General features: G+C 52.5%; 6 protein-coding genes across 6 annotated transcripts; 4 read left to right on the plus strand and 2 right to left on the minus strand.

Moving 5' to 3' along the window:
- Nucleotides 1–716: 716 nt before the first annotated feature.
- On the minus strand, nucleotides 717–2,536 carry ASPZODRAFT_16837 (hypothetical protein; the record flags this gene model as incomplete). Its single annotated transcript, XM_022726866.1, has 4 exons — nucleotides 717–1,010; nucleotides 1,069–1,510; nucleotides 1,576–2,027; nucleotides 2,090–2,536. 4 exons carry the CDS (start codon nucleotides 2,534–2,536, stop codon nucleotides 717–719), a joined length of 1,635 nt encoding a protein of 544 aa, XP_022580750.1.
- Nucleotides 2,537–4,769: 2,233 nt separating this feature from the next.
- On the plus strand, nucleotides 4,770–6,385 carry ASPZODRAFT_142860 (hypothetical protein; the record flags this gene model as incomplete). The annotated part of the gene is made up of 3 exons (XM_022724892.1): nucleotides 4,770–4,962; nucleotides 5,032–5,096; nucleotides 5,606–6,385. 3 exons carry the CDS (start codon nucleotides 4,770–4,772, stop codon nucleotides 6,383–6,385), a joined length of 1,038 nt encoding a protein of 345 aa, XP_022580751.1.
- Nucleotides 6,386–6,458: 73 nt separating this feature from the next.
- ASPZODRAFT_159784 (hypothetical protein) lies at nucleotides 6,459–9,534 on the minus strand (the record flags this gene model as incomplete). Its single annotated transcript, XM_022726429.1, has 4 exons — nucleotides 6,459–7,945; nucleotides 7,973–9,116; nucleotides 9,184–9,367; nucleotides 9,485–9,534. 4 exons carry the CDS (start codon nucleotides 9,532–9,534, stop codon nucleotides 6,459–6,461), a joined length of 2,865 nt encoding a protein of 954 aa, XP_022580752.1.
- A 475-nt stretch (nucleotides 9,535–10,009) lies between these two features.
- On the plus strand, nucleotides 10,010–16,688 carry ASPZODRAFT_16841 (hypothetical protein; the record flags this gene model as incomplete). Its single annotated transcript, XM_022726867.1, has 2 exons — nucleotides 10,010–16,098; nucleotides 16,160–16,688. The coding sequence occupies 2 exons, from the start codon at nucleotides 10,010–10,012 to the stop codon at nucleotides 16,686–16,688; spliced, it is 6,618 nt and encodes a 2,205-aa protein (XP_022580753.1).
- A 461-nt stretch (nucleotides 16,689–17,149) lies between these two features.
- On the plus strand, nucleotides 17,150–19,476 carry ASPZODRAFT_97960 (hypothetical protein; the record flags this gene model as incomplete). The annotated part of the gene is made up of 2 exons (XM_022730566.1): nucleotides 17,150–17,210; nucleotides 17,313–19,476. The coding sequence occupies exons 1-2, from the start codon at nucleotides 17,179–17,181 to the stop codon at nucleotides 19,474–19,476; spliced, it is 2,196 nt and encodes a 731-aa protein (XP_022580754.1). The 5' UTR covers nucleotides 17,150–17,178.
- Nucleotides 19,477–19,932: 456 nt separating this feature from the next.
- On the plus strand, nucleotides 19,933–20,628 carry ASPZODRAFT_142864 (hypothetical protein; the record flags this gene model as incomplete). Its single annotated transcript, XM_022724893.1, has 1 exon — nucleotides 19,933–20,628. One exon carries the CDS (start codon nucleotides 19,933–19,935, stop codon nucleotides 20,626–20,628), a length of 696 nt encoding a protein of 231 aa, XP_022580755.1.
- Nucleotides 20,629–20,690: the final 62 nt, after the last annotated feature.

The raw sequence follows: 20,690 nt of genomic DNA on the forward strand, positions 1-20,690 counted from the left end.
GGGGGGGGGGGGGGGGGGGGGGGGGGGGGGGGGGTATATAATAAGAAAGGAAAGAGGAGAGCATAAAAATAAACCACACAAACACCCACATTGAACAAAGGAATAAAAAAAAAAAAAGAAAACCACAACAACAACAACAACAAGAACACCATCCACCAGACATCCTACCCAACCTAAGAGACCATGGTTCTCCGTACTCCATGCCTGACAAGTACTTTCTGTACAGTGACGGCAGTGACGTGCTTTTTACACAGATCAGCAATACCAACAGAGCAGCTACTGCAAGGGCTGATGGATCTTCACCACTGCCTCGTACTCTGTACTCCATACGTGGAAGTGATGCTGCCGAGGGTTGGAAGTGAAGTCCGAACGAATCCATGGGCTACTATTTGGTATACAGTATGCAGCATGCAGGACACCGTACTTTGTACTCCGAACTCCGGTGCAAAAAGGTACCTTCCTCCTACCTAACCTGGCTAGGTACGCCCTCCGTCTTCATACCTATATCCTGGGCGAGCTCGGAGATTAGGTAGAGGTCGGCCTTACTTGAGGCGATTCCGTATACTACATGAATTGCGGGAGGATCTTGCAAATCCCGGTGACGAGTCAAAAGATCACATTGAGATGGGAGGGAAGAACGTTTAGAGTGGAATTGGTTTCGCAAAGCAGACCATTATTGGATTAAGTTGGTACAAAAGGAAAGGATAAGACAAGGGCTAGACTCCCGACTCTTCTACAGTGGCAGGGATGTTTCTCTGCTCGACATGCTCGGTGACAAGACCCTTCTCCTGAGCGAACGTCGTGTGAGGCCTCCACTTGGCAGAGGTGCGAGGGGTGGTCTCTTCCATCATCTGATCCACCTGTTCCAGGGACAGCCCTTTTGTCTCAGGCACTAGGAACCACGAATAGATGAACGCGGCGGTACAGAGGCCGCCCCAGATGAAGAATACCGAAGATTTGAGGTTGCCTCGATCTTTGTTCACCATGTAGGGAGTAATGACGGCGATAATCTGTCATGTTAGCACTGCTTAGAGCCATTGGGGAAGGGGGGGGTCTGTCTAGACTTACTGTATTCCAAAGCCAGTTCGAGGCGGTGGAGAGAGCCACGCCGCGAGAACGGATGGGGAGAGGGAAGATCTCGCCGATGACAATCCAGGCACCGGGGCCCCAGGTGGAGGCAAAGAAAAAGATGAAGATAGCAATGAAGGCAATTTGCGCGTTGACAGCAGCGATGTTATTGGCAATGTCGTTGCCCGCGGCGTCTGTGTGCGTCTTGTTGAAGCCAACAGTCACGCCGATGATGGCCACAAGGAACTGGCAAATCAACATGCCAAGTGCACCCCAGACGAGCAGGGGACGGCGGCCAAATTTCTCAACAGTGTAAAAGGAAATCGGAGTGGAGCAGACATTGACCAGGGTAAAGATCAGCGAGATCAGGAAGGTATTCTTGATGGCACCGGTCGACTGCAAGAAGGGGGTGGAGTAGTAGAAGATGAAATTGACTCCAGTCCTATTCTCGTGTGTCAGTTACATTTGAGGTCTGTTTAATGAGTTTGCAATTGCATGGCAACCCACCATTGCTGCATCATCTGAAGAGAGGTCCCCAAGATGGTGCGGCGCAAATTGGACTTTTGTTTCCAGAGGCTTCCCTGGAAACAATGGGCCCAGGTTCCAAACCAGCTGGCATCGGGAATGAGGCCCCGCTCGTACTCATCGTTGGCCACGATTTCAGCGAGCTCAGCCTCGATGTATTCGGAGGTGGCAGGCTGGCCACGCAATCTGCACAAAGACCGGGTGGCCTGGTCGAGATGGCCCTTCTTTACATAGTAACGAGGCGAGTCGGGAAGAAAAAGGAGACCAATCCCGAGAATGAGAGCCCAGGCAAACTGGATCGAAATGGGGATCCGATAAGACCCCGTGTCGTTGCGATGCTCTGTGGCATACACGACACACGACGCCAGCAAGAGACCGATTGTGATACAGAATTGATATCCGGCAACGAGCGCACCACGGACTTTCTTAGGACACTAATAAAACAGTCAATGAATATCTACAGCGTGAACCATATACGGAGGCTTAAAAAACTCACAATCTCGCTCATGTAGAGAATGACAATAGCACTCTCGAAGCCGACACCGATCCCTGCAACCAGACGGCCAGCAACGATGGCAGCCAAGGCATTACCGAGACCCGTGATCATCTGGATCACCACACCGATCATATAGATCAAACAGCCGATGATGACGGTCCACTTCCGACCGATCATATCAGCAATATCACCCGCGGCTAAGGCGCCGAAGAAAGTGCCTGCAGACAGGATCGAGGTGATCAGGGACTGGTGCGAGGACGAGAGGGCGTCTTTGTCAGGGCCTTCGACCATGTGGATGAATACAGACGCGCCATTGACGCCATTGATGTACCCGGAGTCATAGCCAAAGAATATACCGCCGAACGAGGCAAAGGCACAGATAATGTAGGCCTTCCAGGTTACAGGGGCCTCGATACGATTGACATCGCTCGTGGCGTGGAGACTCATGGTGCAAGGATTAAAGAAATAGAAGATATAGCAGGGAGGAGAGTTGAGGGCAAATAGTCAAAGAGGATTTTATTTCCAGAGATTGGGAGCTTGCGAATTACACCCCCCCCCGTGGGGATACAGGGAGCTTAAATCCCTCCAAGACGTGCAACATGGTGTGGCTGTTTGCCGTACCATGGCAGGAGCGAGAACTTGTGTGAGCGGGCGACTCATGGCAATACAGAGTTCAAAATAGGCTCGCATTTTCATGGCATCACGGAGATCACCCCATAATTAGATGCTGGTGGGCAAGCGAAGGGCCACCACACACAGCTCATGGAACCTAGTCCTCGAGAGTTTCCTCTCTTGGCAGCTCGGCGAGTTCACCTGGGGAAGCACAGTATGTATGGCGGCCCCGGATAGGTACTGGACAACGAGCAAAGTTGAAACCGTGGAAACAGAGTGTGTCACCAGCTCGTGTTTTACCACCAGCTGAGTTCACAAAGCTTGGCAAGCCGAGAGCACGGTGAACAGCGACTCCGATGATGCCTTCTCGCCCCATTGTAAAGAAAGCTCTCACGTTAGAGACTGACGCAGGCCATTCTAGTAGCTAACGCGACCACAGACTGAGGCCACTCGTCAATCCGAAATGGTAGGAGCCCTGGAGCTGGAGCCCTAGCACTGCTGCACCTGCCTATTCCGGCTAGGCTATGGACCTAGATAGGAATAGCGCCTGAAGAATGACCCCATGGGGCAAGGTTGACTTTCAGGGACCCATCTGGGGGGCCCAAACGTCCAATCAGCGCAGACGAGGAGGCACCTGCGAGTCCGATTTAGGCAACCTTGCCGTTGGACTGGGGAAGCCACTGGCGATCACCGGAGAGATGCCAAGTAGGTGGTAGCAAGGAAGCGGAGAAGCTCATCATGACCTGTGAGGTATTTTGAGAGTCCGAGAGGATGCAGGGAGGGAACCACAGGTCTGTACTTCAAGGGAGTGTGGACCTATAGAAGGTCTGATGCAGATGTAACACACACAAGGGGTACAGAGTACTCCGTACAAGGAAAAGAGATAGCTTACTCATAGAGAATTGGGTTCAGCAGCCGCCTACGATGAGCCACTGCTGGGTGACAGATTGTCAAGCCCCGCCTATCCAAGACTGGACCCAAAAAAACGACCCATGTTGCCACCGCCAGATGCGTGATGCGTTACCAAGGTTGTCTCGTGTGCTGCGCAGCCACACATTCAAGACGTGACCTCGGGTCCGAGCAAATTTGGAGCTGACAGCAAAAGTTATCCGGAGGGTTTAAGTATTGTTTATGGATTTGAAGCGTTTGATTGGGCGACTTATTGGCAGCGATGGCCGAGGCACTTTTGTTCATGGAACTCTGGTGATAGTCCATCCCGCGAAAAACTTCCAATTGCGGATTTCGATACGGAAAGAGAAATCACCAGCATGGGAAACTGCGTAAGATCCCCATTGACAAGGTGGGTGTCATCGAGCTTTTGACTCCAGTGTTGACTCCATCCGTTCGATGTCGGGATCTGTCCGCCTCCACGAAAGCAGCAAAGAGCTTTCATTCACCCTTAAGCCGTCTGTGCAACTCGGCAGATCGACAAACAATGGAATGAGGTCATAATTCCTAGCCAGGACGAACACCATGCATTGTCTGCTAGACTGCTACATCTCAGGAATGCTGCTTGTCCTATTCGGGGTACGGGCACCGGAGAACAAAGAATGGTCTGCTCTATTTGTCGACGTTTTCGTCCTGCTGTCAGTCAATTATGCCCTTGCAGAATGCTTGTCCTGCGGAGACTTTAAACAATGACAGGAACCTGTCACCTTTTTTCTAATTTTGGATAGGTTGTTGAGATTGGTCCACCACACGTACATCGCTGTTTCTCACCACTCAGCTGCCAGCTCTATACCATGAGGCTCAAGATGTGGGCCCGAGATGTGCACTCTTGTCTGTCAGGGTTGCAATGATAGTAGAGATTCAAGTGGGCGTTTGTTCAGATCTAACCCGTTCGTAGGGACTGTCTGGTAGTATGCTCCGACAAAGGATCATTACGCTCTTGATGAGCAGAAAGATCGAGATCGGTAGTTCTTCGAGCATAAATAGAACCTCGTGTCCCAGTGCCTACTCGTTGTATATCTGTTCACCAACGCCCCTGTTCAAGATACGGAGCCTCCAGAAAAGAAGAAGGAAAAGATAAAAAAAAAACCTCTTCACAGGTCACATCTCAACTCTCACCATGCGTTTTCTCGCTATCATCGCCGCCGTCAGCGCTGCTGCCGGCTCTGCTCTGGCTGCTTCCAGTGGAGACTGCGCCAGCGGCACTTCACCTCACTGCTGCAAGTCGGTCGACAACGGGACTGAGACGCACAGCTCTGGATTGTTGGGACTCCTTGACCTGGGCGAAATCACTGACTTGATCGGACAGGGCTGTAAGTCCCGGATCGGACTGAAGACTGATAGCAGTACAAGATCGTTATGCTGATGCAAAATCGATATAGGCGCCCCGCTTCTCGACCTGGCCAGCTGCGCCTTGGTTCCTGCCTGTTGCAGTGAAAACACGCAGGTAAGCTTCATCCTTCCCTCGGGTCCATTCAAGGCATTAGGCTCTGTCCCAGGAGAATCTCTACTTACTTATTGACTGTCTCTTCTCAGAGCGGCCTCGTCAACCTCGGCTGCACCCCCCTCACGCTGTAAAGCATCGTCAGGAGGAGATCTTATCGTGTGGAAAGCTTCCAGTCTTTAGAAGTGCGCAAGATGATAGTCACTGCGGTTATTGTGGTAGCAAGGGGTCATTCTGCTTATTAGTTGAATAGAATTGCTGAATTTCCTTAAATTGTATCCAGTATTTAGTATCTAGGAAGTTCTAAGGAGTCAAGATAACCAACTTGGAAGCGAAACCGGCGTTGTGCTTATCTTATCGTGCACGTGGGCGGAGATGACCGAACTTGATGGCATAATTGTTCAGATTCATTCTTGATTCTAGAGACAATTTGATTTACTCTTTGATTCATATTCGATGAGCTTCTGTGCTCTACAGAAGAAGAACAACTGATTCAAAGACTACTACTGCAGGGGTTGCCCTCTTCCACCATGTCCGCCCCAATCCTCGCCTCCCACCCAACTCTCCAAGTGACTCCCGAACCTCTAACGCCAGAATCCTTCTCCCCCTTCGGCACAGCTATTTCCTGTCCGATTCCTCGAGATGTCGCCTCGATCCCCCCTCTGCATACTCTTTCAACGCAAAATCCAGCTCCCGTCGTGGCGAACCAATCCACTGCCTTGAAGTACAGCCCCGTCTCCCCGCTCCTCGACCATTATGCCGGCTCATGTGCGAGCGGGAAACCCTCCGAGGCGCGTATGAGCATGTTTGTCTGCTTTCCTCGTAAGCTGCGTGCCGTGAAGTCGTCACAGAACGCCAACCATGCAGCCGAGATCTTCGACGTGCGGATCCTCGAACGTCACCCCTTCACCACCCAGACCTTCATACCCCTCGACCTATCTAGTCAATCCTACGCAGGATGGAGTGAGGAACCTTTATTTCTAGTGATCGTGGCGCCAACGCGCAAGGGAGAGACCGCAACAGCTACCGACGCAGAGGGCAGATCGGTTACAATCCGCGATCCGCCGGATCTGCAGAATCTAAGGGCGTTTATTGCCAGGGGTGGCCAGGCGGTGACCTACGGGGCGGGGACGTGGCATGCACCCATGGTGGTTCTTGGGAAGAGACGGGTCGAGTTTGTGGTGGTGCAGTTCCTGAACGGGGTGGACGACGAGGACTGCCAGTTGGCGGCGTTTGGGGAGGGGATTACCGTCACTCTGGGGAGGAGGGCAGAGAACTCGGCCAAGCTATAGGACATAATTACAATTGCATTCCTGGGTATCGCAAGTTACTTATAACAAACAAACACACAAATAAATCAATGAGTCAATGGATAGAGTGTTCGGGGGATCCCGAATGTTGTGCTCTCAAGGCTTTCTGAACGCTTCTTGCTATCTCAATGGCCTCGGCAGGTAGACCGGCAAGATGGGCGACTTTGAGAGCGTGAGAATTGCGATTTACACCCTTGCGCAGTCGATGAACGAATGAGAAAGATCCAGACGGCATCTCCTTCACGTCAGTGCAATACCGACCCAGATGTTCAAAGTCCGCCGTCATGTCCGCAAGGGCATGGAAGTGGGTGGCGAAAAGCGTACGGCATTGATTATGATGATGGAGATGATGAAGGCAAGCAAAGCTTACAGCGGTGCCATCTTCCGGGGTCGTGCCTCGGCCTACCTCGTCCATGATCACAAAGGAGCGCGGTGTCGCTTGCCTGAGAATGGTGGCTGTCTCGAGCATCTCCACCATGAACGTGGACTGGTCACGGAACAGATCGTCTGCAGCGCCAATGCGGCTGAAGATCTTATCGACGACTCCAATTTCCGCATATGCTGCAGGAACGAACGAGCCAACCTGGGCGAGAATCGTTATCAATGCGTTTTGTCGCAAGAAGGTACTTTTTCCAGCCATGTTGGGGCCAGTAATGAGCCAAATCCGCTCCTGGTCGTTCAAAAAGCAGTCGTTGGTGACAAATGATCGCCCTTGCTCTTCTAGTCCCAGTTTGACGGTGGGGTGTCTTCCGCCTAATATCTTATACCCATTTCCTTTGGTCAACTGTGGGCGAGTCATTTGCTGTTCTTCAGCTAGAATGGCAAAAGAACAGGCGACATCCAGCTCATCCATCACCGCAGCATTGCGTCGGATTTTGACCAGATTCAGAATGACGGCCCGACGGAGGTCTTCAAATATTTGTTGTTCCTCTTGACGGATCTTCAGCTTGACCTGGTCGATGTTTTGGCCAAGCTTGGTCCACTGTGGGAGGTAATATGAACGTGTCGATTTGGTCGATGACAAGGTCCGTGTGACGCCCACTTGTTCAAGTGCGTCCTGAGAAATCTTCCCACCTTTTACATGGCAGATGTGTCCTAGACCAGGTGTCCATTTCAGGGTAAGCGACGAAGAGCCAACAGACTCTCGGAGACGGTCGGTCAAATCGGACTGTTCTTTCAAAAGGTCGCCTAGTTCTTGATGGATACGGCATAGTTTAGGCGTAGCATGTCGTCTCATAATCCAAGTATCGACACCTGAAACATCAGGTTGCATATCTGCTTTTGAGCGGTATGCACCCTTGGCTTGTGCTTTTTTGGGTAGGATATCTATTTCCTCCGGTAAAGCTTCGTTGACCACAACCTGCTGGGCTAAGCTTGCCACCTCAGCGGCAGTGGTGTCCTCCATGCGCTGTTTTTGCAGCAAACCCTCTTCATCGATGGCTGCCAGAATCTTCTCCGCCAGTATCACAGGCCCATCCAGATAAATTCGATTGGCCATAGACATGAGGCTGCGCTCGAAGCCAGACATATCATGGCCAGTGGCTATGTTAGATCTTGCAATATTCCAGCCTGATAGCACCCTCTTGATCTCTTTGGAAGCATTTATCGCTCTCGACAGACAAAGCAAATCATCTGGGTCACCCTTGCCCAGTGTGAACTTCTGGACGAGACGCTGGGCATCATAACTTCGTTTGAGGAGTTCGATAACGTCGTTTCGCAGATGATGGTCTTTAAAAAAAACCGACACGAGATCAAGGCGCTCATTGATCACCGCCATTGAAGTGGATGGAGAGGTGAGACGATCTCTTAGCAGACGAGCCCCGCTCTTCGTCGAGGTTCGTCGTACCGCGTGAAGAAGACTTCCTTTGCCGAAACCATCGCGAGCGGTCTCCAAAATCTCTAGCCCTCTGAGGCTGTTCCGGTCGATGACCATGGATTCATCCAACTGCCGACGGCAAGGCGGTTGAAGTTTTAGTTTTAAGCCCTGCAGCTGGACCCGAATGTATTCTAAGAGACTATACCCAGCAGCGACTTCTTCGGGTGGAAAGGAGGCAATGGTTTCAGATGGCAGAGGTGCCTCCAACATGGGAGTCCATTCTGCCATCGATGCGATCTTCTTTGGGAAATCAAAGAATGTTACGAGCTGATGATCGGGCCCGACGAGCTGCTGTAGCTCGAGGCCAATCGAATCTCGAACATCCTGGTCGACCAAGATCTCGCGGGCGCCAACTCGTGCAATTGCAGATGGGAGCATCTGAGTGGTTGTGTGCTGCGTGTAGAAGTCGCCGGTTGAGAGGTCTAGCCAGGCTAGACCTACCTTCTGAGACGTCGACGCGAATACATGCTGCAATGATTTTGCTTCCTGCTGATCCAGCTGGTTTTGAAGAGACTTGATATCCACCCAGATTGATAGAAGGAAATTATTCTCGGATGTATCCATGAATTTCTCGTCGATGAGGGTCCCTGGCGTAACGATCCTTGCCACCTTTCGATCGAACATCACACCTCCCAACCGCGGTTTGTCTTCCGGCTGAATGGCAAATTCTTCGCTGATAGCAACATATTTATTCAGATCCTGAACGAGAATCTTCAAAAACCGATCAAGCTGAAAAAACGGAAAGCCTGCCATCGGAACGGATCCCTTGTTGATCTTCTTGGAGGCAAGCTTTAGATTAAGCAGCGGAGCGAGCTCTTCAGCTTGTTCGAAATACAGCTATGAAAAAGAGAGCGTTAGTTCATTCCACTCAGCCAAGCAGGCACCTCCAAGGGACCCCTCTCACCTCATAAAAACCACCCACCCGGGTCAAGATGACGCAGTTCTTGAACTTTTGCATATTGTTCCGGTGTCCTTGTAGGACCGTGGGATACTGGGGCAATTCGTCCGCCCCATCGTTATAGGGTTCTAGTTTCAAAACACCCTGCGGCAAATCCTTGAGCTTCACTGTTGACCGCGTCTTTGCCCCTCTGTATAGTTCAGGGCGACTTGCTCGTCGCGCGTCTGGGCGACGCGTCCGATGGCCGAGACTCGCTGTTTCGTAGGCATGGCGGCGCTGAGTAAGAGTGGCCGCAGATCCATGAAACCGCCGGCAACACAGGTTCAAGGAGGATATCTGTGAGCCATGAAGGCGCATTGTTCTGGGCAAAACGAGGCTCTCCCTCGAGTATTGCTGCCCTCCGTTGAAGCACTTGACGGGCGTGCACGTGCCTGTGGCGCGGCAAAGCTGCCCCAGCTGCTGTGGCTCGGCCGACCTTCCGCCTTCGCCACAACCGAAATCTGCGGCTCAACTCCGCCTGAGCCTTTCTTCACCAGCAACGCCTGTTGAATATTGGCAGGACTTCTCCATCATCAGCGCAAGGCAGCTTGTGTCCCTCCCAACAGTGTGTCATCGTGCTGCCGGAGGATGAGACAGGTTTGTGAGACCGCTTGGAGTTTTGTCGCCCACTGAATTCATCTCTGGTACAGGTGTCCCAACGCGCCGGCTGAATCTGAGCTCTTCCGAGCCTAGACAACTCATTGCAGTCGCGACGTTATTCCCTCGTGCGATCAAATTCGTTTTTTCTTTCTTCTTTATTTAGGGTCTCGCGGTCTTCCGCCAACGAGCGAAAATGGCGGAACAAAATATCTCACAGTACAAGTATTCGGCGATGTCCAACCTGGTTCTCCAGGCGGACCGCCGTTTCATCTCCCGCGTCAACGACGAGGCCACGGGCGATCCGGAATCTCTTGCCGGTCGTATCGGTATCAAGCAGATGGGCTCGCGGATTGCTCGGGACGATGCACCGAAGACGAAGAAGAAGGCCGTTGGACCGGCGGATATCGAACGAGGTGCGATTCGCGAAGGCGAAGACGTGCTAGCCAGGGAGCAAAGGAAAACTCAGCGCGGACAACCTGCGCAGCTTCGTGGTCAGGGTATCCTCTCTGCTGCTGACGCGCTCATTGAAGGCCTGAAATATCGCCCCCGGACCCCAGCTACGAGAGCTACCTACGATCTTATCCTCACAATGACTGCCAGCCACCTGGGTGACGTCCCGCACGAGGTCGTTCGGAGTGCTGCTGACGCCGTGCTGGAATACCTGAAAGATGAGGATATGAAGGATTTCGATAAGAAGAAAGAGATTGACGATTTGATGGGGAGTTCGATGACGCCAAAGGAGTTTAACGAACTCGTCAACCTCGGCAAGAAAATCACCGACTATGATGCGCAAGACGAGGATGAGGAAATGGAAGGAGGGCTTGAGGAAGGCGGTGATGAGCTCGACGAACGCCAGGGTGTTGCCGTCGTCTTCGACGAGGACGAAGAAGACGAGCGAATGGGAACGGTCGATGAAGTGCGTGATGAGGATGACCTCACCGACGAGGATGAAGCAGACGAAGAGGACAAGATCGATGCCGAGGAAGTCACCGCGGATGATCTTGCTGGGGACGAGGAAATGATCCTAGACGGTGGTCTGAGCCGACAACAGAAGCGACAGGACAAAGATGGATTGAATATCCCTGCTCGCGAAATCGACGCCTACTGGTTACAGCGTCAAATTGGTGCTGTATACTCCGATGCTCACATTCAACAAGAAAAAGCCAGGGATGCGCTAGAAATTCTCGGCGGCAAATCAGAAGACGGGACAGAAAGGCCACTTCGTGACGTCGAGAATGACCTAATGGAGCTCTTTGATTATGAGAGCCCTGACCTTGTTGCTAAATTGGTGACAAACAGAAACAAGGTCGTCTGGGTGACACGGTGGAGGAGAGCGGCCGAAGATGCGGATGCTCGCAACCTCGTGGAAGCCGAAATGGTAGAAGCCGGCCACCGCGCCATTCTCGATGAGATCCGGGGCAAATCTGTTCGCGATGATCTTGCTGAGCGGCCTGAAAAGAAGATTAAGCTGGATTTGATGGATATCGACGTCCCAGCAGAACCTGCCGCCGAGGAAAAGCCCAAGGACGGTGGCGTTGTCGGAGGTCTGCAACCTCAGAGGTTGATCAATCTGGAAAACCTTGTCTTCCACCAGGGCAACCACCTCATGACAAATCCCAACGTCAAACTTCCCCAAGGGTCTACAAAGCGAACATTCAAAGGCTACGAAGAGATTCATGTCCCGCCACCCAAGGCCAAGAAGGAACCTGGTGAAAAGCTCATCCCTACAACAGAGCTTCCTGATTGGGCTCGCATCGGATTCGGCAGTGCGAAAGAACTTAATCGTATTCAAACAGCGTGCTACCCGACTGCTTTCCACGATGATGGAAACATGCTTGTCTGCGCTCCCACTGGGTCTGGAAAAACCAATGTTGCTATGTTAACCATCCTTCGCGAAATTGGAAAGAACCGCAATCCTGAGACTGGGGAGATCATGCTTGATGACTTCAAAATTGTCTACATATCTCCACTCAAGGCGCTGGTCCAAGAACAAGTCGGGAACCTGGGCAAGCGTCTCGAGCCCTACGGCATCAAAGTGGCGGAACTTACGGGTGACCGCCAACTCACAAAACAGCAGATTGCGGAGACACAGGTTATTGTGACGACCCCTGAGAAGTACGATGTTATCACCAGAAAGGCCTCTGAGACCAGCTACACTAAGATCGTTCGCCTCATTATTATCGACGAAATTCATCTTCTTCATGATGAACGTGGGCCTGTCATTGAAAGCATTGTCAGCCGGACCATCCGCAAGATGGAGCAGACCAGCGAACCCGTTCGAATCGTTGGTTTGAGTGCCACCCTTCCCAATTACCGGGATGTTGCGAGCTTCCTTCGAGCAGACCCCGTCAAAGGCTTGTTCCACTTTGACGGCTCCTACCGTCCGTGCCCTCTCAAGCAGGAGTTCATCGGTGTGACCGACAAGAAGGCCATCAAACAGCTCAAGGCCATGAACGACATTTGCTACACCAAGGTTCTCGAACAGGTGGGCCAACGTAACAATCAGATGCTCATCTTTGTCCACTCGCGCAAGGAGACGGCCAAGACAGCAAAGTACATCCGGGACAAAGCTCTGGAAAATGAAACAATTGGTCAGATTCTGCGTAGCGATGCTGCCAGCAGGGCAATCCTGGCCGAAGAAGCAGAGTCTGTTGATGACGCTTCTCTCAAGGATCTTCTGCCCTATGGCTTCGGTATCCATCATGCTGGGTTGAGTCTGGCTGATCGTGACTCCGTCCAAGCACTTTTTGCCGACGGTAGCATCCAGGTCCTGGTTTGTACCGCAACCCTCGCCTGGGGTGTCAACCTTCCTGCGCATACCGTTATCATCAAGGGAACACAGGTGTACTCTCCTGAGAAGGGCAGTTGGGTTGAACTTAGTCCCCAGGACGTTCTCCAGATGCTTGGCCGTGCTGGCCGACCGCAATATGATACGTATGGTGAGGGTATCATCATTACAACACAGACCGAAATCCAGTACTATCTCTCTTTACTGAATCAACAACTACCGATTGAAAGTCAGCTCATGAGCAAGCTTGCGGATAATCTGAATGCCGAAATTGTTCTCGGCAGTGTCCGCAATCGCGACGAAGGTGTCGAGTGGCTGGGATATACTTATCTCTTTGTCCGAATGCTTCGATCGCCTGGTCTCTACAGCGTTGGCGCCGATTATGCGAACGACGATGCACTCGAACAGAAGCGTGTGGACCTCATCCATTCCGCTGCTGTTGTTCTGGAGAAGGCCGGCCTTGTTAAATATGAGAAGAAGACCGGCCGCCTGCAGGCAACCGAATTAGGCCGCATCTCCTCTCATTACTACATTGGCCACAACTCCATGTTGACCTACTCTCAACACCTGCAGCCGATGATCGGAACGATCGAGTTGTTCCGAATTTTTGCTCTCAGTGACGAATTCAAGTACATCCCAGTCCGACAAGATGAGAAGCTTGAATTGGCGAAGATGCTGGGCCGTGTTCCGGTACCTGTGAAGGAGAGCATCGATGAACCTCACGCCAAAATCAACGTTCTTTTGCAAGCTTTCATTTCCCGGCTCAAGCTGGACGGACTGGCCTTGATGGCAGACATGGTATACGTTACCCAGTCAGCGGGCCGTATCTTGCGCGCCTTGTTCGAAATCTCATTGAAGAAAGGCTGGTCTGGTGTTGCTCGCACCGCTCTGGATCTTTGCAAGATGGCAGAGAAACGCATGTGGCCTACGATGTCGCCTCTGCGTCAGCTTCCTTGCCCCAGGGATATCCTGCAGAAGGCTGAACGAATTGAAGTGCCTTGGTCTAGTTACTTCGATTTGGATCCTCCTCGTATGGGTGAGCTTCTTGGTATGCCCAAAGCTGGACGGGTCGTTTGCGATCTGGTGTCCAAGTTCCCCCGTTTAGAAGTCCAAGCCCAAGTTCAGCCAATTACACGGTCCATGCTTCGTGTTGAACTGACCATCACTCCGAACTTCATCTGGGATGAGGCACTTCATGGTGCTGCTCAGGACTTCTGGATTCTGGTGGAAGACTGCGACGGCGAAGAAATTCTATACCACGATCAATTTGTGTTGCGCAAGGACTTTGCCCAATCGGAGATGAACGAGCATCTCGTAGATTTCACTGTTCCTATCACTGAGCCTATGCCCCCGAATTACTTCATTTCGGTCGTTTCAGATCGTTGGATGCATTCGGAAACCAAGATTGCTGTCTCCTTCCAGAAGCTCATTCTCCCCGAGCGTTTCCCTCCCCACACCCCCTTGCTTGACATGCAACGCGCTCCTGTCAAGGCCCTCAAGCGTGAAGATTATCAGCAGCTGTACCCTGACTGGCAACACTTCAACAAGATCCAGACTCAGGTGTTCAAGTCGTTGTTCGACACCAATGACAACGTGTTCCTTGGAGCTCCAACGGGCAGCGGCAAAACGATATGTGCGGAACTTGCTTTACTGCGTCACTGGGCCCAGGAAGATCGTGGGCGCGCCGTTTACATTGCGCCTTTCCAGGAGTTAGTCGATCAACGGCTAGCAGACTGGGAGAAGCGTCTCGGTAAACTCGGTGGTGGCAAGAACATCATGAAACTCACTGGCGAAACCACGGCCGATCTGAAGATTCTCGAACAGTCAGATCTGGTCCTTGCGACACCAACCCAATGGGACGTGCTGTCCAGGCAGTGGCAGCGACGCAAGAATGTACAGACGGTACAGCTTTTCATTGCGGATGAGCTTCACATGCTTGGTGGCTATGGAGGCTATGTTTACGAGGTGGTCGTATCTCGTATGCACTACATCGCCCTCCAGACAGAAAATGACATGCGAATCGTGGGATTAAGCGTCCCCATCTCCAATGCTCGCGATATTGGTGAATGGATCGGGGCAAACAAGCACACCATCTATAACTTTAGCCCCCATGCTCGTCCGGTGCCCCTTGAGCTTCATATCCAGTCGTTCACCATCCCGCATTTCCCGTCTCTCATGCTGGCGATGGCGAAGCCCGCATATCATTCAATCCTTCAGCTATCCCCAGATAAGCCTGCGCTACTCTTCGTACCGAGCCGGAAGCAAACCCGCTCCACAGCGATGGATCTTCTGGCTGCCTGCGCAGCTGATGATGACGAAGACCGATTCCTGCATGCTGACGTCGATGAGCTCGCTCCGCTCCTTGGGCGTGTGCAGGAGTTGACACTTGCCGAGTCGCTGACTCACGGTATCGGATATTACCACGAGGCCCTGAGCGCAACCGATAAACGCATTGTCTCGCATCTGTTTACAATCGGTGCGATTCAGGTTGTCATCGCCTCGAGGGATGTCTGCTGGGAGATCAATTTCAATGCTCATCTGGTGATCGTCATGAATACACAGTTCTATGAGGGTCGCGAACATAGGTATATCGACTATCCTATCAGTGAGATCCTGCAAATGTTCGGCAAAGCCTCTCGACCTGGTGAAGACAAGGTTGGCCGAGGAGTCCTCATGGTTCCCGCAGTGAAGCGCGACTACTACAAGAAATTCCTCAACGAGGCTCTTCCAGTCGAAAGTCATCTGCAGATGTACCTGCATGATGCCTTTGTGACCGAGATCAGCACACGCACAATCACCTCTACCCAAGATGCTGTTGACTGGATGACTTATTCGTACTTCTATCGTCGCCTTCTTGCCAACCCCAGCTTCTACGGTCTCAGCGACGTCAGCCACGAAGGCTTGAGTACGTTCTTGTCGGAGTTGGTTGAAAACACGTTGAAGGAACTGTCTGAGGCGAAGATCATGGATTTGGACGAAGAGGACGACACGATTGCCCCGCTGAACGCTGCCATGATCGCTGCGTACTACAACATTTCCTTTATTACCATGCAGACTTTCTTGCTCTCCCTCACTGCCCGTACGAAGCTCAAGGGTATCTTGGAGATTGTCACCTCTGCCACTGAGTTTGAATCGATCCAGATGCGCCGCCACGAGGACCACATCTTACGCCGCGTGTACGACCGTATCCCTGTGAAGATGTCGCAGCCCGCGTATGACTCGCCACACTTCAAGGCCTTCGTCCTGCTTCAAGCACACTTCTCTCGCATGCAGCTGCCGATCGATCTGGCCAAGGACCAGGAAGTCATTGTCGGCAAGGTTCTCAACCTTCTCAGCGCCTGTGTCGACGTTCTTTCGTCCGAAGGCCACATCAATGCCATGAATGCCATGGAGATGTCCCAGATGGTTGTCCAGGCTATGTGGGATCGCGATAGTCCTCTGAAACAGATTCCTCACTTCACGCCCGAGGTCATCAAGGGAGCCAATGAATTCAAGTATGTTTTTTCGCCGTTCCTCTCGCTTACCGAGACCGCTCTTTTTACTAACAGAAAATAGAATCAATGACATTTTCGAATTCATGGAAGCCATGGACCCATCTGAGAATAGAGACTACCCCGAGCTAGTCAAACGCCTCGGCCTCAATAACAAGCAGCTCGCCCAGGCCGCCTCATTCACCAACGAGAAGTACCCCAACATTGATCTGGACTTTGTGGTGGAAGATCCGGAGAACGTCACGGCTGGAGAGCCGTCTTATCTCAAGATCAAGATCGAGCGTGAGGTCGAGGAGGACGAGGAACCTGACACGACCGTGCACGCGCCCTTCTACCCTAACAAGAAGATGGAGAACTGGTGGCTGGTGGTCGGAGATGAAAAGACCAAGAGTCTCCTGGCGATCAAGCGCGTCACCATCGGACGGAAACTGGAAATGCGTCTGGACTATGTGGTTCCGACGCCTGGAGAGCACGAGCTGACGCTGTACCTGATGAGCGACAGCTACGTGGGAGTCGATCAAGCGCCCACCTTCACCGTCACGGCTGCGGAGGGCATGGAAGAAGACGAGAGCGAAGAGGAAGAGGAGGACTAGACGGTCGATCTACAGACCAGAAATCCGTGGTGTTCCTTGCTCTATAATACGATTTATCGGTTGGGTTAATGGGCCTGTAACTATATGCTATCACGTCGCAGAAAGAAATCTGGTTTTTTATCTTCCATCTCGATATTCACGTACTCCCTTTCGTCATCGTTTCTCTCTCTCTCTCTCTCTCTCTCTTTCTCTCTCTCTCTGTTCTGTCTGGAATGTCTCAATTACAATCCAGGCTGCAACCGACGATCCCCGCAACTGCGGATGCTGCGGGCGTTGCCTCCCCCAAATAAATCCCCATGGCCTGATTCCCCTCCCAAACAACACCACTATCATCATCCCTGCGAGATCCCAGACAACGCGAATTGTTGATGTAACCTTCCCCATTTCGAACGTGACTTGACGTGATTTTCGACGAGTCCCTCTGTTTTATTCCGACCTGTTCTCACCGACCCTCGCCCTTGCCCGTCCTTTCACTTGTACCCCTCTTGCTATGACCATCAGACCGATGAAATTCACGCCCGAGTAAGCTTGGTCCCTCGCTCTCGAGGGTGTTCACCGGTCTCTCTATTGGTGAACTCGTTGTCTGACTGAATGCTGACTCCTTTTTTTTTTCAAAACGGATAGGGTTCTCCTCGGCGCTCCCAGACGCTCCCCTGCCCTCCCTAACGCGGCTGGGACACTCGCGGTGTATACGCAGACGTCGTACTCTTTCGAATCCCATTCCAAGACTAATGAGATCCGCGTGTTGGAAATCGCGACCGGTCGCTCGGCTCTCATCACCAATGACCCCGGGGCGAGCAGCCCTCGGTGGCTGGATAACACTGACCAGCTGGTCTGGTTGAAGGAGAAGGCCAACGGCAATACCAGTTTCATCGTCGGGGATGCGCGCGAGGCCGATAAAACCTACACTGCAGGCACGGTCCCTGGCCCGGTGTCGGACTTGAAGATGACGGTCATCGAGCCTGGTAAGATCGGGTTCGCAGTCACGGGCAAGGCCAATGCCGACGGGTCGCTGTTCAACCCGCACGATGCTAAGAAGCCTCTTAGCACAGGCAGAGTGTTCACATCTCTGTTTGTCAGGCATTGGGACTCCTACATTGAGCCTCAGAAGAACGCCATCTGGTATGGCGTGCTGCAGCGGACGCCGTTAGCACCTGCCAGTCGCCAGGCAGGCAAATACTCTCTGTCAGGCCTGACCAACCTGATTGCCGTCTCTGGTCTGGCTGGAGTCGAATCGCCCATCCCGCCCTTTGGAGGCACCGGGGACTTTGACCTCAGTCCGACGGCGATTGTCTTCGTCGCCCGAGACCCCGAAGTGAGCCCGGCCACCCACACGGCGTGTGCGTGTTATTACTGTCCTATGTTCTCGTGGACGGGGTTGAGTACCGCGCAGCAACAAGAGGATGTCAAGATACATCGTGTGTCGAAGCTGGACGGCGCTATGTCGTCGCCAGTTCTCTCGTCAGACGGTGGGTCCCTTGCAGTGCTGGTCATGCAAGAGGATGGCTACGAGTCTGACAAGAACCGGATCATGTACGTCCCCAACCCGTGGAACGGGGAACTAGTTGAGATCTTCGAGTCTCCCGATGGTCGAGGCCTCTGGGATCTGAGCCCCTCGGCCATTTCTTTCGCCAGTGACGACCAGTCTCTGTTGATCCAAGTTGAGGAAACGGGCAGGGGAGTGCTCTACCAACTTTCTCTGGAAAACTTTCGTCGGGCCATCCCGAAGGACCTGAAGAAACTCACCCTTTCTGGCTACGTGAACGACGTGACTCCGGCAGCTGCCAATTCTTCCAAGCTCTTTATCTCCAGTAGTAGCTTGGTGGACAACAGTACCTGGACCATTATCGACCCTGCGAATCCCAGAGAGGTACAGCTAGTCTCGTCCAACAGCCGCCATGGCGCGGCTTTCGGTCTTTCGCCCCATCAAGTCGACGAGACCTGGTTCAAGGGAGCGAATGACCATCCCGTGCATGCCTGGGTGGTGAAGCCCTCGAACTTTAAACCAGGCGAAAAATATCCGCTGGCCTACTTGATCCACGGAGGGCCACAGGGAGCCTGGAATGACCAGTGGAGCACGCGCTGGAACCCGGCAGTTTTCGCGGAACAGGGATACGTCGTGATCACACCCAATCCCACCGGTAGCACCGGCTATGGACAAGATTTCACGGATGCCATAAAAGGGTCCTGGGGCGGACTCCCATATATCGATATCCAAAAGGGCTTCGAACATATCGAGAAGAACCTCAATTATGTCGATACGAGTCGGGCGGTGGCGCTCGGAGCCTCATACGGAGGCTTCATGGTCAACTGGATGCAGGGCCACTCACTTGGACGCAAATTTAAGGCCCTGGTGACCCACGACGGCATCTTCAACTTGACCAATGCCCTGGCAAGTGAAGAGCAGTACTTCCCCCTCCACGACCTTGAAGGGCCATTTTGGAAAAAGCCCGAGAATTGGGATCGGTGGGATCCTGCCCGGTTCACCCAGAATTGGGAGACACCTCACTTGATCATCCACAACGAGCTCGACTACCGGCTCCCGATCTCCGATGGTCTGGGCGCCTTCAATGTCCTCCAGATGCGTGGCGTGGAGAGTGCATTCCTGACCTTCCCCGACGAGAACCACTGGGTCCTGAAGCCAGAAAACTCTTTGGTCTGGCACCAAACAGTCTTGAACTGGATCAACAAATATGTCGGACTGCCGCCTATCAGCAAAGGCAACAACTTCCTTGCCGACCAACAAACCGAAGTAGACCCTGGCGTCGCCGGTTTGTCCCTTCAGTAAAGGGGGTTTCTTACGAGTCTCGGAAGGGATTTTATTTCCTTTCAACGAGTAGAAAGAAATGATGAAACATGAAGTTCCTCGAACATGATCGTTGCTTGTCCTGTCTCCTTTCTCTTTTTCTTTTTTTTTTTCGCTTTTTCTTTCCTTTGGAAATCCTTTGGTAGACAAAGAAAAATTTCTGATTCCGCCTATGGACGGCCGTCCATGAAGCCCTCCTGGACAAAGAGCTCATCAGAGAAACTGACTGCCAGATAAAGAGGGGTGTCTATAGGAAATGTTGCGTGTTTCATCTTTTTATAGGAACAATCTCTATTGTCTAGCCGCGGAGTACAGGACTTATTTATATATGCCCACCATCCTGCCTTCAATCCATCCAGAATTATCTCAAGTACATCAAATCAACCAGACAATCTGAATATCACTAGGCTGAACTTATCTCATATATTTTAAATAATAATGGCCGGCAAGAAAGGCACTTCCATTCCCCGTCTCTTCTTAGATCCAAGCTCACCACACTCTCCCGAGTCCCCCAATGCCATGCACCAGCCGCCGTTCCCTGTCTTCGTCGCTCCAACATCATCATCATCCTCCTCCCCGATAGGAACCGACCAGAATCCTTCTTCTTCTTCTTCCTCCTCCTCCTCCCGCTTCCACCCCTACTTCTCCCCCATCGTGGACCATTTGCGCACCCGTCTCTTCCCCCTCGTCTCTGCAACGACCGGCCTCCCACACCCAGAGTTCCCTACAAGCTTACTAGCTTTCCATGTCCTGACTTCTGCGCAACTCGACGGTCTCGCCCGCCATTACCACCAAGTCTGGCCTCCCGTCCCGACCACGAGCTGCTATCCGAATCCCGTGACGGCCTGGGTGGGCACCGCACACGAGTTGCACGTCGATCTCGAGACGAAGCGGCGGCGGTTCGGGCGATTCATCGGCTTACGGGATTGTGAGAGTCCGGTGGACGGGATGATGGATCTCGATGGGTGTGAACAGCAGGGTTCTTCGTCGTCATCGTCGTTGTTGCAGAGTCAGGAAACAGAAACAGAGGAGCAGATGTTGGCAAGGATGGATCGGGAGTGGTTGGAGTGCTTGGCGAGGGCGAGCGAGGAGGATCCTGATATCCTCTTAAGGTGGAAGGCGGGGGGGCGTTGATTCTCTCTCTCTTCCTCTCTCTCCCCCTTTCTTATTCAAGGCTTTTCACTCCATTGAGCTGA

This window comes from Penicilliopsis zonata, assembly GCF_001890105.1.
Source record: "Penicilliopsis zonata CBS 506.65 unplaced genomic scaffold ASPZOscaffold_8, whole genome shotgun sequence".
Classification (NCBI taxonomy): Eukaryota; Fungi; Ascomycota; class Eurotiomycetes; order Eurotiales; family Aspergillaceae; genus Penicilliopsis; species Penicilliopsis zonata.